The 17,568-nt window shown below is 44.8% G+C and overlaps 1 protein-coding gene across 6 annotated transcripts; it reads right to left on the bottom strand.

Moving 5' to 3' along the window:
* Window positions 1–284: 284 nt before the first annotated feature.
* PEX5 (peroxisomal biogenesis factor 5) lies at window positions 285–17,076 on the bottom strand. Of its 6 annotated transcripts, none has more exons than XM_036909954.2 (16): window positions 16,951–17,076; window positions 16,150–16,312; window positions 15,792–15,827; window positions 15,391–15,523; window positions 15,051–15,182; window positions 7,529–7,634; window positions 6,940–7,030; window positions 6,430–6,540; window positions 6,093–6,185; window positions 5,645–5,740; window positions 3,777–3,920; window positions 3,505–3,575; window positions 2,879–3,091; window positions 2,389–2,554; window positions 1,928–2,085; window positions 285–1,747 (listed from the first exon to the last, which is right to left on the bottom strand). In XM_036909954.2, exons 2-16 carry the CDS (start codon window positions 16,294–16,296, stop codon window positions 1,546–1,548), a joined length of 1,899 nt encoding a protein of 632 aa, XP_036765849.1. In that variant the 5' UTR covers window positions 16,297–16,312; window positions 16,951–17,076; the 3' UTR covers window positions 285–1,545. The 6 variants fall into 6 exon arrangements, with proteins under 6 accessions (XP_036765849.1, XP_036765845.1, XP_057348295.1 ...); XM_036909950.2 differs by having other exon boundaries at window positions 5,645–5,764; window positions 16,951–17,075; XM_057492312.1 differs by lacking the exon at window positions 16,951–17,076 and adding an exon at window positions 16,894–16,912 and having other exon boundaries at window positions 5,645–5,764.
* Window positions 17,077–17,568: the final 492 nt, after the last annotated feature.

The raw sequence follows: 17,568 nt of genomic DNA, 5'->3' as shown, positions 1-17,568 counted from the left end.
CAAACAATTACATAGCACCCCAGTTCCCTTTATAGTAGTAAACAAGTGTAAACAACGCAAGTGACTGTTAAATACCTGTCTCTCCCACTAAACCACAAGGGACCATGTCCATCATATTCACAGAGCCTAGCAAGTATTAGGTGCTCAATAAAAACTAGATGGATAGACGGATAATCAATATACCAATGAGAATTTGAGAGATAAAGAGGAAAACTATTGAAAATGATCCTCCAAACACCAACCCACCTACAACCCACACTCCACGCCTGGCAGCAGAACTCACACCTGTGTCAGGTCCATTTATTTTTCATACAAATATTGTACAGTTTTATTTTTAAATCATTTACACATATTCATACAAAGAAAAATAAATTTCAGGATGGAATCTTGGGACCATGGTAGTTAAAAAAAATTTCTCTCTGATCATTAGCTACTGAAGACAAGGCAACAGGCTTAGCAGTCATTTCTGGGGGTTAGTGGACCTCCCCATGCAGGGTGCAGCCGAGAGGGACCCAAGCTGCTCCCTATCCTCCTTCAGGATGCACCTTGTGGAGGTAGGGGAAAGGGATTTTTTGAAGCTTTTCCCACAAACAGTTCAAGAAGTACAGCAAAGGCTTATGGTAACACTAAATCCCTTCTCTGCTGGAAATCTGACAAGACTTCAAGTGCTGAACCAACCTCGACCACAGCCAGCTCAGGTCCCGCCCACAGGTCTTTCTATGAGGAGGGGCTGCTGCACTCACCCCCTTCGTAGTCCCACCACTCTGTCCTCCCACCAAGGCCCCAAACAGAGCCTGGATCTCATCCCATCTGGCCCCTTCTAGTCTCACCCCACAAGTGCGCCTTCTCCTATCCCACCCCAAGCACCCTGTGTGGCACTGGCCCCGGCAGCTATGACTGCTGGGAGAAAGCACGGAGGACCCCTATGCTATGACACCGGCATCCTGCAGACAGCATCCCAGGGAAACCGAGCTACCACCGGAGAGGCCCAACAGTGACAGAGCACCCCTATCGAAACTCAGCTCTGCTGAGCCAAATCAACATATAAATAAAACAGGCCAACTCCTAACACACCCCATCCTAGATAAAGTCAGCAGAAGGGTGCACAGCAGAAGAACCTTCTATACACAACTGCCCAGGGAAGCTGCACTATTATCAATTAACAGTAAACATGGGGGAAAAGAAAGACATTACAGATGTGGTAGGCCCTACCAGAAATGGCAGCTGATGACAACAGTTACCCTCTGTCTCTGGGTCCTACCCAAAAAGCAGCACCACAAGAGGGCTTGATGAGCAGAGAGATGTGCAGCGGGATGTGCGGCCCTTGAATTACCAAGGGACTCAGAGACAACACACCCCATTTTCCTACACTTACGTGGGAACTAGAACACAAACTAGCCACCCCTACACTGAGGCTGCCCCTGAGAGGCCGTACCGCTGGCGGTCGTCAGCCCACCCCCTTGGTAGGCCCATTTGGGGAGAGGGAGTCACATCCAGAGCAGGGACTCCTCCAGGCAGACACTCGCAGGGCAGCCCATCCCACTGTCACTGCGGCAGACCAAACATAGTTAGGAGGGCGGGCAGATCCCGGGCATCAGCCACCCCATAGGCATCGCTCTGGCCTAACATGGACAACGCCAAACGCAGGGTGCTCCAGATGTTCTCTGACATGGCACCCCCTTCACCCTGAGGGCCACGGCTTTTCCTCTGCATGTTCAGGGCCTCCAAAAAGTGTTCCACAGCCTCCCTGTAGGGGAGAAGAATGAGAGCTGGTGAGCCAACATCAGTGAAAGGAGGCAGGGCAGCTGGCATGGGGAGAAAGCAAGCTAGGGCTGGCTAGTCAAGTAACAGGCTCAGAGAATGAGGAGCTAGGGGCCAAGGGCAGGGAGAAAGCATCATTCATCAACTCCTCAGTAGACCCTCTCACCGGTGAGCTCCAAGGTTGATGCAGCTGATGCCCAGGTTATAGCGGGACCGTATGTAGCCGGGCTGCAGCTCGAGGGCGCGACGATATGCAGCTACTGCTTCTTCACTCTGGCTGCCGTTGGCCAGGGTGGCCCCCAGCTTATTCCACAACAAGTAGTCCTGGGGCAGGGACGGAGAGAGGGTGAGGCACGCTTGGACCGAAGGCTAAGGACCCTGCTTAGCTGATACATGGCTTTCTCCCCAGCAGGTCACTGTGTGGCCACAACGTAACCACTCTCACCTCAAGCAGACACCCTTATGTCCAGGTGACCCTATATGTCCGCCCTTCTTTTCCCAAACCTCCCTAGATAAGCAGTATATGGAACATTGGAATGAAATATCGCATGATTCCAAAAGTCCCAACAAATGATTCTTTGGTTAGGTCCAGTCACGTCCTACCTGCACCCCTCCCCAGAGACTCACATTGGGCCGAACGCTAAGGGCAGCTGTGAAGCAGTCCACCGCCTTGTCATACTCCCCACTCAGGTTGAAAAGGACTCCCAAGCCACACTGCACATCAGGGTCAATGGATGTAGGGTCCAGGCGCACAGCTGCCAGGAAAAGCTCCTTCACTTCCAGAAACAGGGAGCTGGACAAGGAGCAAAAGATGCAGAACAGTAGGCAGACGGGATCTATATTCCTGACCCTCCAAAATAATTCTCAGTCAGTCATACCCACAAGGCTCACCAGTCTACCAGCCATCCACCTGGCCCCTGACTCCAATCCACAAACCTGTTTCCCCGTTTCATCCCAGCACGGCACTGGAGCACGCAGACCTCCCTCAGGTTGATCCTGGGTCTCCCGTCCCACCCTTAGATCCTCGAGTCTTGATTTACCCAAACTTCCAAACCAAGTCCTCCTCTCACTGGGACTCAGGTTACCATTTGGCATCCCAGGAACCTCTCACACTCACTCAGACAGCAGAGATCCCAGGATGCGCTTGCTGGGGCCCAGTCCTGCCCCCACAGCCCCTTCTGCGCCAGGCGCCACCAGGTGAGCATAGGCCGGGGTGTAGCGCAGCCAGTCCCGGAGGGTTTCACAGGCCTGTCGCTGCAATGACTCATTGGTGAAGCTTACTGCCAGTGCCATTAGTGCTGTCCGGTTATCTGGCTTTAGCTCCAGACACCTGTTTGGGCAGAGATGGGCAGAGCTGGGATCTGCGGTGACACTGGCACCCACTGGCACCCTGGGACCCAAGCCAAGTTTCAGAATGCAGAGTCACAACGGCCTCACCTGCCAACTCCTTCAGATTAAGATATAGAGGGCCCCCTTACGTGTGAGTTATTAACAAAGTTACAGTCTGAGAAGGGGAACCTCTGCAGCCAGGGAACCTCTGCAGCCAAAGAACCAGCCAGGGTCCCACAAGTAAAATCAAAAGCTGATGAAGGAATAGAACCAGTTATCTCCAATTCACTCCAAGCCTTAGGGTTTCATCATGAGAAAACATTCTTGTTAGCGGCCAGAGTCAGGGTCAGGGCTCCCATCATGCTACAGGCTACTGGAGCCAGAACCACCTCACCCCGCCCTTCATGTACTCACTTCCTCAGCGCACTGATGGCTAGAAGTTCTTGCTCATTCTCTGCCTGGGTGGTCCCCAGATACTGCCACGCCTGGAGAGAAGTTGACAGATTCAGTCACCCCTCTATTCCCGTGGCCATCCTCCTGTCCCCTGCTCCCCGCTCACCATCTCACTCCCACTCCCCTACCCCAGGCCATCAGCCAGGCTCTAGCCCATCTGGACCACTCTTCAGGGCCTCCCTCAAATCTGGGAAGCAGCCTCTACTATGAAGTCAGAATGAGGAGTCACTCACTTCCATGTGCTTAGGATCCTGCTGCACAGCTGCTTCAAAAAGCAGCACCGCGTTCGGCAGGTCCCCCTCCTCCAGTCGCCGCAGCCCTTCCTCAAAAGGCTGGGGGTGGTCACGCAGGGGGTTCTCCTCCTCAAACTGGTAGCCCTGCGAAGAAGAGAAGCCAAGGGTGGACCTGCCTAAGAGGGAACCGTCATACTTGGAGCGGCGGGAAAGGGAGGCGACCCACTGTCTGGTCTACTCCACCATCTCACGGGATCACACTGCAGAAACAGGATCTTACTCAGAGTCTGTGCCATCGCAGGAGCTTCTCCTTTACGCTAATAGTATATAGTTTCTGCTTGAGCTGTAGGTTTTAAGTGTCCTGAAAATGCAAGGACCATCAATAAAAAGACTCACAGACTTATCTGACAGTCAGATCCACATTTGGGAAAAAAAAAAGCACTATTGCCATGTAACTCAATAGCATAAAACCAGATAGATTCTGAATTGTTCATTATTAATGGGTAATAAAGTTACAGCATATTGTTGTGGAGTATTAATGTAAATCTTTCTAATCCTAATTCTGCAATATCCCAAGATACTACTGGTATCAAATGGGGTTCAAGAACCTAAAAACATTTCTTTTAAGTTTTAATATAAAAAATTTATTCAAAAAAACTTTTATTCCACCTAGTGTGTCATTAATGTGGGAGTAAAAAAATGCTAAGAGGAAATGCTGCTCAGATACAATCGGTACTGTATCTTTATCAAAAGCAGGGAAAATTTTTATCTCAAATTTATAACTTGCCATTTAGAAGTTGATAGCACCTATGCAACTTGTCAAATTCTTAATACAAATTAATAAAAGTATTATCTCCAACTATTTCCTTCAGTTATTCCTTATCAGAATTTTATGGAAGAAACTTGGTACAGCAAAACATAGGGTAGGGTCCTAAAAGTTTCTCTTTTCAATTATGTAACAGGATAGTTCACAGGCTAGAAAAATAAAGTGAGATTTTTCCTCGTACTGTTTTTTATTGGCTTTCAAATCTTAGCCTTTTTATCTTAAATTTCATTCTTTCTATCATTGCACAGCTCCCTCTTGTCAAGATCGCTCCCAGCAACCTGCTTTCCATCGTAAGCCCTGATTCCAGACTCAGAACCCTTTCCCCACCAGATGTGAGCTGAGAAAATGACATCACTATGCACCCAGCTCTAGTTTTGCCTTTTCAAAACCAAGTAATTCTCTCCCTTCCCCCTTGTGCTTCAACTCAGCAGCTCGATTATTGACCACAGCCCCAAATACCCTACAACCCACATGTAGATTTTTTTTCAGTGATACCCGTGAAATAACATGCACTTCTAAGCCAACAGTATGTTTAGATGCAAAATTCAATCATCTTTGCCCACTAACTGCTGGGAAATTGTCCTAACATTGAAGTTATTTGATTCATTGTAAATGCCCTAAATTGGGGTAATTAATTAGTACTAATAGCAAGAGATCAGAATTTAAAATAAACTTGTGATTCAAAAAAGTAAACAGAAATTAAGGTGTGGAAGCAGACCAACTACCACTCTCCACCAAAATGTTCTCAGTCACCCTCCAGGGCAGAGTTCCTTCGTCTGGGCTCTTTATGTGTCACGTGCCAATCTCTATCACTGTATTATTGCTATTTGACAAGGGTGCTCTATTACTATTAGCCTTTCTTTACCAAAAATAAAGCACACAGTTACTGCAGGAGAGCTAGGGGCAAGGGAATGTTTCAGATTTCCTTTCGTGGAAAGGAGCTCAAGAAAATAATTACTTAAAAGTAGGTACCTTTAAATTCAGGATTAAAGGAGAGACAATAAAACAAGGAAATCCTGCAATCTGAAAAACCAGTTCTTACCTTATCGTAGGAAGCAGACGTGAGGTCATCATAGTCAGAAAGCCAGGGGTGAGCCTCAGCATCCCGTTTTGCCATCTCTTCCAATTCTGCCTGCAACTTGTCCCAGAAATCGACATCAGACTGTAAGGGAAGGCAAGTAGGAAAAGGAGATCCATCATGACCACCCTACTGACTCTCAGCTCCACCTGGATGGATTCCCTAAGAGATGTGAAGACCTTTTCTAAAATGCAGATTCCTAGACCCTCCCTCCAGATTCCAATTCAGTCAGCTGAGGTGATGCCCAGAAATTCACACTTTTGATAGGCACCCACCCCACCCCAAGCAATTCTAGCACAGATGATCTGGACACACTGTGAAATACAATGTTCATCATCTCTGATGTGAGCACACCCACTCTCCAACTCGGTGTGTTCTCCTGGGTGTCTGCTCCTACACTATCTGCTCTCACCTCTATAGCTGACTTGGCTCGTTCAAACTCCGTATCAAGGGCAGATGTGTTTACTGGTCGTGTGAACTGGTCAACCCAGGCATCTGATGTACCCTATGACAAAGAAGGATGGTCATACCACCACCCTCAGCTTTCTGCCCACTAACCAACTAAATACCCTCTAAACACCACCAACCTGGACACTTCTGAGAAGAATCTCAGAATCTCTTTCCCTCCCACTCAGGACCTGGCTGCTACCAAGAAAAGCTGGCAATAAAATCCCTTCCCCATCTGGGACCACTGAATGCTGAACCCAAGGCTGGCTCTTGAGTGGGTCTGGGAAGTGACAATGTCCTACCTGCTGCTGTATAAACTCTGCTGCCCACTGTTCTGCCTGAGCTCGGCCCGACCCTGCACGGGACTCCAGGGACACCTGCCCCTCGCCAATCTGCCGCACGAATTTCAGGAACTGGGGCACAGAGACACATGTAGCCGCTTGGAGAGGACTTCCAGGTGTGCACTCTCAACCGTGCCCAAGAGGAGCCTGTACCTACCCCTCCCCCTGACCATCTCTAGCTGCAGACAAGATAAGCTAAAGACCCTGAAAAATGTCAAGAGCAAAAAACAAAGGGATTTCTGGTTCTAAAGATTTGAGAAAGCACAGAAAAGAAAAAAGGGTTAGTAGACAAGGGAATGAGGGAAAGAGTTTTGGAAGAAGAGGCAGGATCCCAAGTCTCTGTTTACCAGACAGGAAGGAATGAACCTAGGATCGTATATCCTTCTGTTTGAACTAAACTGGAGTAAGAGAAGCAAGACTCAATTCCAAGACCAGTTCTGCTGGGCAAGGCAGCAGAGGCAGGTGGCTCACCTCTGAGTTAGCCAATTTGGGGTCCTCCACCTTGGCCACAAAGTCACTGGCCATGTGCTGTAGATCCTCCTCAGGATGGTATTCATCATACCTGCAACAGGTAAGGACAAACTAACTTTACACACTCAGCGGCCACCACCTTCCCATGCTCCTCCCCCCTCCAGCCCAGAGCTGCTCCACTTCGCATGGGGGAAGAGAGGACGCCACTACTCCCTGTCTGTGGAGGGCCTACGATAAGTTAAATTTACAGTGAAGATGAACACTGAGCAGGGGTGGCAAAGGACTAGCTCCATCCTTTCTCCTCTCCCTTACCCAAACATGGCTTTGCAGAGAGAGGAAGACAGTAGCAGGCACCAAATTAAAAGAGGAAGCGATGCATGAGGTCAAGTGACAAACTTTCAGTAGGACAGTCAGGGTTCTTGACATGATTGTATCTGAGACATAAATTCAAATGGATAATAACACAAGTGGAAACTTTAATGTACAAAATGAGGGGACTGCAGGCTCCAAAGGAGGTTGGAGGAGGCTGGGAAAACTGTCCAATACTCCCTTCCCAGGGGTCCAACCAGAAAGGAGGAGCTGGACTCACCAGTGGTCTGTGGCAGCTGTTCCCTCAGGCTCTCCCAGCCACAGCTTCTCCTCTGACTGTTCGAGATATTCCTCAGCCCAGCGGGCAGGGGATGCTGACAAAGGGTCTGCAAGGAGCAGAGTTGGGGAAATCGCACGGCTCATTGAGGGACCAGGGAAAGGGACAGTACCAACCAACACATGCAACTGATCCTCTTCACCAACTACAGCAGATGAAATCCAACTGCATCCCTCAGAGACCCCTGACCAAAGAAAAACACTAAATTGTCAACATCCAACCCATTCCCAAGAGGCCTGCGTGGCAGTTTACTTAGTTGGAAACAGGTGTCCAAGTAAGGAGGCTCAGGAAAGGAAAAGGACCAAACCTTCTGCTTCCAGGCCAGGGACCTCAGTAAGAAACAGCAGGCATCAGGGCCTCCACCCTCCTCAAAGGTCTGGTCTGTTCTCCATCTACAGAGTCCACATCCTCTCAACAAAACAAGCCTCATATTCCATCTTCCTATACCTACCAAGAGAATCTGGGAAGCAGAATGCTGGGCTGGAATTAAAGATACATGGGTCCACTCTTCCCACTGGACATTTGTTTTTTCATTTTTTAATTGAGAGGTACCGTGCGACCATGGAAGGAGATGAAGTGTACCGGACTTAAGCATACAGCTTCATTAATTTCACATGATACACTCAAATCACCACCACCCAGATCAAGATATAGAATATTTAGAGGCTCCCTCATGTCCCCAGCCCCTGGAATAAAAATTCTTCTAACTTCTGTCACTACTGATTAGTTTTGAGGGCTATATTTTTAAGTCTAATTCTAGAAACTGTCTGAGAAGCTCCAGTGACAAAGGGTACTGTACTAACATCAGAGTAAACATTTCAAGGCAACAGAAGGAGGGCACTGAACTGTTTCTCAACCTCCAGGACTTTGCCCTTTACTCTTCTGAGGCCAGAAGCAATGGAAAAAAGCAATGAGACACTATGCAAAGGGTAAAGGGTAAATGCATAAACAGTAGGCATGAGCCTGCAGTTCCCTTTCCTTCTGCTCTGCATCTTCACAAACCAGATACTGAAATGATCATCCTGTTCTGACAGTTTGAAGATCTGATACTGCTTGTAACACTGAGAAAGCAGACTCATCCCCTAGCATTAATGTATAACAGAACTCTATTCCATTTAACTAAGAACTTGCCTGAAAAATTTCAACAAAGCTATCTCAACATCTGAGAAAGTAACATTAAAATCTAAAAAAAAAAAAGGGATCAAGACTCTCAGAGTACACCTAATTATAAATAAAAAGTAATATATTACTAATGTAAGGTATAGTGGTCAGTTTTTTGATCATGGACTATCCTTAATTTCAAGAACTCTCAGTTTATATCCAGATTTCCCTCACTAGTCCTTACAGGCAACATTTCTCTTTCCTTTGCCCCAACAAGACTCTTGGCTTAAGAGTGGAGACCAAAAAAGGTCATGCTTAACACTTGAATAAACCTCACAGTGCCTCTCAGCCCTTTTGTCCAATCCTGCTGAAAACTAACCAGTCACTCCTCCTTACTCTCAACTAGACTGTTTTGCAAAAACATATTCTGGCCACAGGGGCTCCTCAAATGATAGAGAATACTATTTCTGTGTAACACTCCTCCCAAGCAACAGAAAAAGTATGAAGCACCTGGCCTTTAAAACAGACATGAAGTAGGTTAGCAAAAATCTTAGAGGTGAGAAAAGTCATCCTCAAATAGCTGCAGTTTGGTAGTTGGGCCACAATGCCCACACGACTCGAACTGTCTGGCATTGAGGACCTGCACCAACAAAGGACTCAAAACAACCAAAAAAATACTACTTGGCTTTCACACTATTGTTTGAAAAATTCTTACAGAAAAGCAGATCCATTTGGAGACCTCTGAGATGGAAGTAACTAACACCCACAGAGGGGAAGGGACAATCCTAAATCACATGGATTAGTTAGAACCAACAACCTAGATTCCCAATATCTAATTTGGAATTTTCACCTCATATAGTTTTTCATTGTCTTCATTCCACCTAGGCACATCCACCCTCAGCTCGAAAATCTAACACTCAGAACTTCCAATCCTTATCCATGAAATTTCCATGTTTGCTAAATAGCCCAGTGGTAAAGAATGTAGGTTGAAGAGTCAGCCTACCTGCACTGAAATCCCAACTCCACCACTCACTCACTGTGGGTCTTCAGACAAGTAACTTAACCTTCTAAGTTTCCGTGTCCTAATCTATAAAACAGAGATAGTAACAGCTGCCTCAAAGGGACTGATGTGAAGACCAAATGAGATAATGCACATATAAAGCACAGACTAATATTGACTTTTATTATCATGATTATATTACTGTATTAACATTATTGATGTTTTTAATATCATTGATATCACTATGTTACATACAAATAAGGGCATGTAAAACTGGTGAAATCTAATAAGCTCTGTGGACTGCACCAATGGCATTTTCCTGACTTTGATATTGTACGTAACTAACAGGCAAAATGTTAGACCATTGGCAAAAACAGAAAATACACTGACCCTTTCTGTACATTTTTTTTCAACTTCCAGTGAAACTATAATAAAATATTTGCTATTATTACCATTACTGTCAGCGCATGGCAAACCCATACCAAAAGTAGAGAATATCACAATAATAGTGCTCTTCCTTCTATTCCATAGCCATCCAGGGGAGATCTACTGGTAATCATCACTTGTTACTGCTGCCCACTGCTTTTCCTATGAAAGTGCAGGTTCACCTCTCATGATTATCATATGAACCTCATATATTATGTTAGCTGAGACTTTCTAAATTCAAAACCCCTTAAAGGTATGTTTATTCCCTACAGCTGAGTAATCACAAGATGGAGAATTATTTGGCCCAGAAGACTGGGTGGATTGAAGATCCAGCATTGCTGCACGCAAGATTCCATCAAGAAATATGGCAGACTGAAAATGAGCTTCATACAGTGATGGAATAATCCTAGATTGTGGTGGGGTTACACAAATCTACATGTGATGCAAAACTCAATAAAACTATAAACACACAAATAAGGGCATATAAAACTGGTGCAATCTAATTAGTTCTGTGGATGCACCAACGACATTTTCCTGATTTTGATATTGTACCTAACAGGCAAAACATTACCATATTGGAGAAAATAGAATGAAAGATACACTGAACATTTCTGCACAATTTTCTTTTCAACTTCCAGTGAAACTAATTATTTTCAAGTAAAACATTAAAACAAGAAAAAAACCTTTTTAAACTTGATTCTAGAATCCTAACAATAGGGACTTGAAAATAATAAGTATTTAAAGAATATTATCTCTTATCTCAAGGTCTACTGATCCATAAAGCAGTTGGTAACCTACAGCATCAATATAATAGTATCAGCCACAAATGTTATAATGAAAAATGGGTTACTAGGAAATCAATTTCCTTTAGCTCTTTCTCCCAGATCTCAATTCATTCATTCAAAAAGACCTTCAATACTGAATGTCTACTATACACAAAGCAATAAACTTCTACAATAAGCCATTTTTATAAAGGCAGACCCCAAATAGCTTAACTTCCCTTTCCAGCTTCCGATAACCCTGCCTCTGTGAAGCAGGTACAGTCCTAAAAGAATGTACAAACAGAAGAGAGACCTCTCCCAGAGGGCTTAACAGGTAAGACAGGTCCAACATGTCTTTCTGAATTTCTTTTTTACTAACAGTGTTGTCATCAATTTAAGTAATTATAACAAAAACCTCATCAATCTCAATGCTCCTAGGAGCAACATATTTTTTCTGAGTTATCAAAAATGACTGATGCCCACACATTACAACAGAAGTCTCTCTGCAGTAAGAGATAGCCCATCTACAAAGCTGTATCACCTTGACCAAATTAACCTCTAAGCCTCAACTTTCTGATTTATACCCTAGGAATAAAAACAGTAACTATCCCAATGGATATCAAGTCCAAGTTTGAATGAAAAACTGGGTTTCGGTCTGGTGGAGGGTCTTTGTTACAGCTCAGATTTTTACTTGCAGCAATTCCACAGAGAAGATTCTCAATGATGCTACAATGGTTTTAAGTACGGAGCCTAGAGTCAAACAGACATTAGTTAGAGTATCATCTCTGTTCAACCTTTCCAAATCTGTGTCCCTATCTATAAAACAGAAGGATTACCTTTGTAAGTGTTACTGTGAAGAGCAAATGAGTTTAAGAATGAAGAGTGCACAACTCTTCATGAAACCAAGAACATCTGTTGTGATACCTTGACCTCCAACTTAAGGGTAGGAAAGGGAGTCTTGATGGATACAAGAGACCAATAGCACCTAAGACAGGCACAGTCGCAGGGGGGTCATCAGGTGAGAAATTGGGGATCAACAGAGGTGAGGCTTAGAACCTCATCCCCCCTATTCTGAGAGAAATCTTCTGCATACATGGATGTTTTATTGCCCTTGTCTAGCTTGGATTAACACATAGTCTACAGGCACACACCTGATCATCTACATTTGCTCTCTTACAACACTTAACTATGTTTTCTACCTTTATCTTGTATCTACCTAACACTTCAGCATTTTATTAAAAATAATAATAATAAAGAGAGAAATGTGGTATCCACATATAAATCAAGTATAAAAATCAAATGAGTATTCATATTTGAACTGTTTATAGTTCATAATGCATGAGCAAAACCGAAAGTTTCTGTGATGACTGCCCTTGTACTGTTCACCATGTAACTTATTCACTATGTAAGAATTTGTTCTCCATGTAAGAACTTGTTTGTTATGCCTCAGAAGATTGGAGACTGATGAAAATTAGGCTTGGGGTAGATTAATGATTGTGCATTGAGCATTGACTCCCCTATACAGAATTTTATTGTTGTTAACAACCATTTGATCAATAAATATGAGAGATGCCCTCACAAACAAAAAAAACAAAAAAAACAAAAAAAAAAGTACACACTTCCAATGGTAAAATAAATAAGTAACCGGGATGTAATGTATAGCATAAGGAATATAGTCAAAATATTGTAACAACTTGGTATGGTGATAGCTGGTACCTAGAATTATCATGTATATAAATGTTGAATCACTGTGTTGTACACCTGAAACTAATGTAATGTAATACTGTGTGTCAACTACCCTTCAATAAAAAATAATTATCTACAAAAAAAAAAAAAAAAAAAGGAATAGGACAGTTGAAATCTATAATATTCCTTCTGAATAAAGAGGTATTTCTTGATAACACTAAGGGCTTGGGTTCTGGGTCTAGGCTTCCAAGTGGCTCTGTGTGTAAATGAAAGGCAATGATTGAAGCAAACATTTTGGTGAGGAAAGCAGCTTCGGAGCCATCCTTACCATAATGGGCTGCTGAAGTTGAGTAATTAGTAGCTACAGAATTTAGAACAGGGTTTAGAAAGTCAGTCTCTGTAGTTGAAAGCATATGCCATGTCATAGAATATTTGGTGAATTTTTTGAAACAAAAGAAAAGGAAGATAATAAATATCAAGGTCAGTATTGAAACTTGTATTGTGTAAATTGGCTATTTTTTCCCTTGTATTTGATTATACTTATAAACCTTTGAATCCTAAGTCCCTGTGATTTTTAATAAAGGCCAACCACAATATAAACAAACATTTAAAAACAATTCATAATCATATTTCCCATATACATTTTCATATAATAGTTTCTAGTTCTTTTCATAGGCTTAAGTGTTTTTAGTATGTTACAGCTATACTATTTCTATTATGCTTTTTTAATGTAACATTCTTTCTCTCAACATAAAAATTTCAATATATAAAATACTTTTATTTCATGTTAACTGTTGCTATTTTAAATGGTTACATACGATTTTATATTATCTATTTTATTTTGCTAACTTCCATTGGCCAGTTAGCTTTCAACTTATTAAATTATATTATGGAAATATAGATGTATATTATAGATAACATTATAGTGAGCATCTTTATTTGTACAGCTTTTGATTTTATTAGTATTCAGTTGAATTACTTTCTCATTATTAAATTTTCCCACATGGTATGAGTTAAAGATTATGAATGTCTTACTGTACATCAACATATTGCTTTCTGAAGTGTTTACATAATATGACCCTATTACTTCTTCTGTGTTATATGTGTTAGGTATAATCATTTGTTTACTTAATTTTGGTTACTACTGGAATTAACATATTTTTTGTGGGTTTTGTTTTATTGTTTTTGCTAATTGTGTTTATTTGGATGTAAATTGCCTATGACAGTTTAACAATACAATTTTTCTGTTTAATAGTAAAAAAAAAAAAAAAAAAGAGACCAATAGCTTTCATTAAAGGTATTTTAGGTGTTAGATTTTTTTCTGTTATGTGGGGGGGAAGCTCCATCTTTAGGAGAGTAAAAATGACAGGTAAAGAAACCAATTAGGTCCCATTAACCATCTCAGGAATATTCAAGAACTATGATGATGTGAGCACCCTGAGAATCTAGAATCTTTAACTTTCTCCATTTGTATCTCCTGTTGTTATTCGCAATTTCTTAAACTGGAAAAAGATTAACAGTGCTTCTCGCTGAGAGCAATCAGGATGAAGAAGGCTCAAGAGAATGCCCTTCCCCCATGCCTCTCAAACCCCCTTCTCAGGGGGAGAAGAATCAATCCCAAGGGATCCAGTGAGCATGGATGCTTTCTCAGAAAGGAAAAACTAGGCTAGGACCTGAACAGCACAAGCTGCAGGCCAGGCAGTAAGTATATAGCATAATGGTTAAGCCCACAGGGTCTGGAAGCATTCAAACCCAGAGTCAAATCCCAGCTCCCCTGCTTACAAAGCTGTTATCACCTTGAGCAAATTACTTAACTATTTAACCTCTAAGTCTGTTTTCTGATTTATACCCTAGGAATAAAAACAGTAACTATCTCAAGAGTTCTCATGGAGATCAAACAAATAATGCATTTAAAGCACTTAACACAAAACCTAGGACATGGTAAGTAAACATAAGCTAATACTAATTTTTATTATCATCATCAGGGTACAGTATTTGCCCTTTAGGACTTTATACCTCAGTCCCTAAACTTTCCAGTTCCACTCCAAGGCCCCAACTCTGTTCAAGATGACTTAATGCCAGAATCCCACAGGCTCTGCTGAGTATTTTTCTCTTTCAGGGGAACACTGCCATCCATCCAACCTATGGATCCTCACCACCAAACTTCAGTAATAATGTTCCAGATAACAAGGAAGTAGACGTAAGTCCACAGGTCTTCTCTCTCCCCCATATATGTGTATGTGTGTATATCTCCAAAATCTCTTGTCCAGTTTAAACCTATCCAGTTTAAACCCAGTCCTCTGTTTCATGTAAGTTTCAATTGCCAATTATCACCTACGGTAAATCAGGTTAAGTGCCCTGTGGAAATGAGTCAGGAGTCCAAAACAGTCAGAGCAGCTAAAATGACTCTGAATCCTAAGGTGAATTAGGGGAATAGTATAGAACTTTGCCCCATAAGTGCCATTTTAGATTTTCCCACAACAAGCCTCACCTGTAACTTCAGAGATGAATTCCTGGGACCAGTCAGTCTCATTATAATCCTGAGTGACATCCACAGCATCTCCAGCCACAAGAAACTCTTGGGCCCAGTTCTCAGACAAGGCTAAGTCGGCCACACCAGGGGCTTAAGAGAAACAGAAAGGGAACTAAGAAAGAAAAATGATACGTACCATTCTGTCATGCCTAGAGAACCCTAAGTGCACCTGCAAACACCCACCTTTTGTCTCCTTCTGCATCTCAGGTTCCCAGTGTCAGTAGCATCCAAATATGGAACCCCCACGGCCCTATCTCCACAAAAAGTGGTAATCTCCTTCCCACCACTCTGGACCCACCTCTCTGGGGTGCCTGGCGGAAGTTCGACTGTTCAATTTCCTGCATCTCTGCCAGGAGATCATCCATCTTGAAGGTCTGAGGGGCCCGGGATACAAGTGGTGCATTCTGGTCCTGGAGGAATTCGACCACCAACTGTCAGAAGAAAGATGGTGAAATGAACCCAGCAAGATCAGAGCCCATTGGATGGGGGATATGATGTCAAATACAATGAAAGGGAAACACAGAGACTACAGCTTTGGAAATATTCAAAGAATACCAGGAAAAAAAAAAAAGCAGGAAGGTCAAGGCAAATCTCACCTGATAGAAAAGCCAGAAGACTGAAAATATGCATTAGCCAAGTTTAAAGTGAAAACACAACCGGGCAAAAGAAAAATGTGACAGAGGAAGCTGGTATATTTACCTCATCTTCAGAGGCTGCTCCCAAAGGCTTAGAGACCTAAAATAGCAAAGAAACTGAGGCAATATGGTACAGTAGTGAAAACCAGACACAACTCACAACAGATTAAAATTCCAGCTCTGCCATTTACACGACCCTGAGCAAATCACAAAACTTCCCTGAGCCTCAGTGGCTTCATCTATAAAAGAGAGGTCTTCATCTACATAAAGATGTAGGATGCTTAGCATACCGTTCAGTAAACACTCAGTAAATGGTATCTATTGTTGTTTGAAACACAATAAAGAAAGCAGTTAGTGCAGCATATCATCAGAACCCTCCATCCCAGGACACCACATAGGCTTTAGGACGCAAAAACACTCACCGCCTCGGAGGCTGGGGTTCCTGGGGGCCAGGGGCCAGGCCTCAGCCCCTCCTGTCGAAGGGCCTTGTCCTGGGTGAAGTGCCCGGCCAGCTTCATGAGAGGGTTGGCACCCCCGCATTCGGCCTCCACCAGCTCCCGCATTGCCATAGTGACCGCCAGCTCACTGATGCGGAGAGGAAGATTTGGAACTAAGGTCATGGAGCCAGACCCTTCGCCAACCCACGACTCAGCCCGCATCTAGGGGAGGCAGACAGAAGTCTGTCCCAGGTTGTCAACCACTAGCCAGCCTTCACCCCTAGGCCTTTTGCTGGGGTCCCCCATCTCTGCCAGAAACCCGAGGGGACCGTGCCCTCCTTCCGCCCCCTCTAAGGCCACCACTTTCAGCCTGGGCTTCTCTAGCGGTCAGCACGACTGCGGTCTCAAGAGGCTGGACCGGCCGTCAGCTGCCACCCGAAGAGGGGCCTGGACCCCAGGCAGTACAGAGGACAATTCCACCAGCTGGGCTGTACGGAGGCATTGGCTGGTCAAGGAAGAGAGGGAACGCTGTCGGACTGCAAGCCTGGTCCCCCACACCCCCTGCCTTCCGGCGACCCCCGAGCAGGGCCATTCCTTCCCACTAAGTCACCTGAAGCCCTCCCCCGGCTCCGCCGGTCCCGGCCCTCCCCGCCCGCACTCCGGACCACCCCATCTCCCGCAGTCCCGCCGCAGGTCCAGCCCCGCCCCCAGGACCCGCTAGGACCCGACCCGGGCGCTGAACGTCAGAGAACGCGTCCTCGCGCCCCGTCGGGGTACTGGGCTCACCGCAGCGCGCCGCGCCGCACGACCCGCCGGGGCACCAGGTGCGGGGCCGGGGGGAGGGGGGAGGAGAGGGCGGGGAGCCAGGGGCGGGGCTCAGGCTTAAAGGGGCCGTGACCGAAGCGCAGCGGCCCCGGCCTGGCGGAAGTTGTTTGAAGGGGCGGGTCTTAGGACTGCGTCGCAGCGTGCAGGGAGGAACCGTGAGTCTTAAAGGGGAAGACTGCCTTAAAGGTGAAGTCTTGGTGCGTCGATTTGGGGAGCGCTCAGAAGGGTTCCGGACACTCGGATTTGTTTGATGGAAAGCTTGAAAAATGGAGCTAGGAGGGGCTTTCTGAGCTTTGGCGAGACCCGAAGGCGCGGGATCCTGGGTTTGGCTCGTCCTGGCCTTTCCCTGGCGCCGCATTGTGACCCAAGGGGATTCGCTCCCCCATCTGAGCCTCAAATTCGCCCTCTAAAATGGAACTGGCTACTCTTCTAAGCCCCAGAGTAGGTAGGAGAAAAGCCCTAACACGTGATTGCGGGCATCAAATCCAGGACCTTCCCAAGCCTTCTAGGCTTGCGCCCTTCCACATTGCTCTTAGCAGGACGGCGTCACAGTCTCCTTGGAGACAGAGACCTGCCCCC

Source organism: Manis pentadactyla, chromosome 14 (assembly GCF_030020395.1).
Source record: "Manis pentadactyla isolate mManPen7 chromosome 14, mManPen7.hap1, whole genome shotgun sequence".
Lineage (NCBI taxonomy): Eukaryota > Metazoa > Chordata > Mammalia > Pholidota > Manidae > Manis > Manis pentadactyla.
This window is presented reverse-complemented; position numbering and strand designations above follow the sequence as displayed.

What these genes read in the sequence shown, in the direction of transcription:
- PEX5 (XM_036909950.2), bottom strand. Translation starts at nt 16,296, where the DNA reads ATGGCAATGCGGGAGCTGGTGGAGGCCGAATGCGGGGGTGCCAACCCT. An exon ending in CCCTTAGCGTTCGGCCCAAT is followed by an intron (nt 2,086 to 2,388) that starts GTGAGTCTCTGG and finishes TCCCTGCCCCAG; the next exon opens with GACTACTTGTTGTGGAATAA. An exon ending in ATCAACCTTGGAGCTCACCG is followed by an intron (nt 1,748 to 1,927) that starts GTGAGAGGGTCT and finishes TCTCCCCTACAG; the next exon opens with GGAGGCTGTGGAACACTTTT.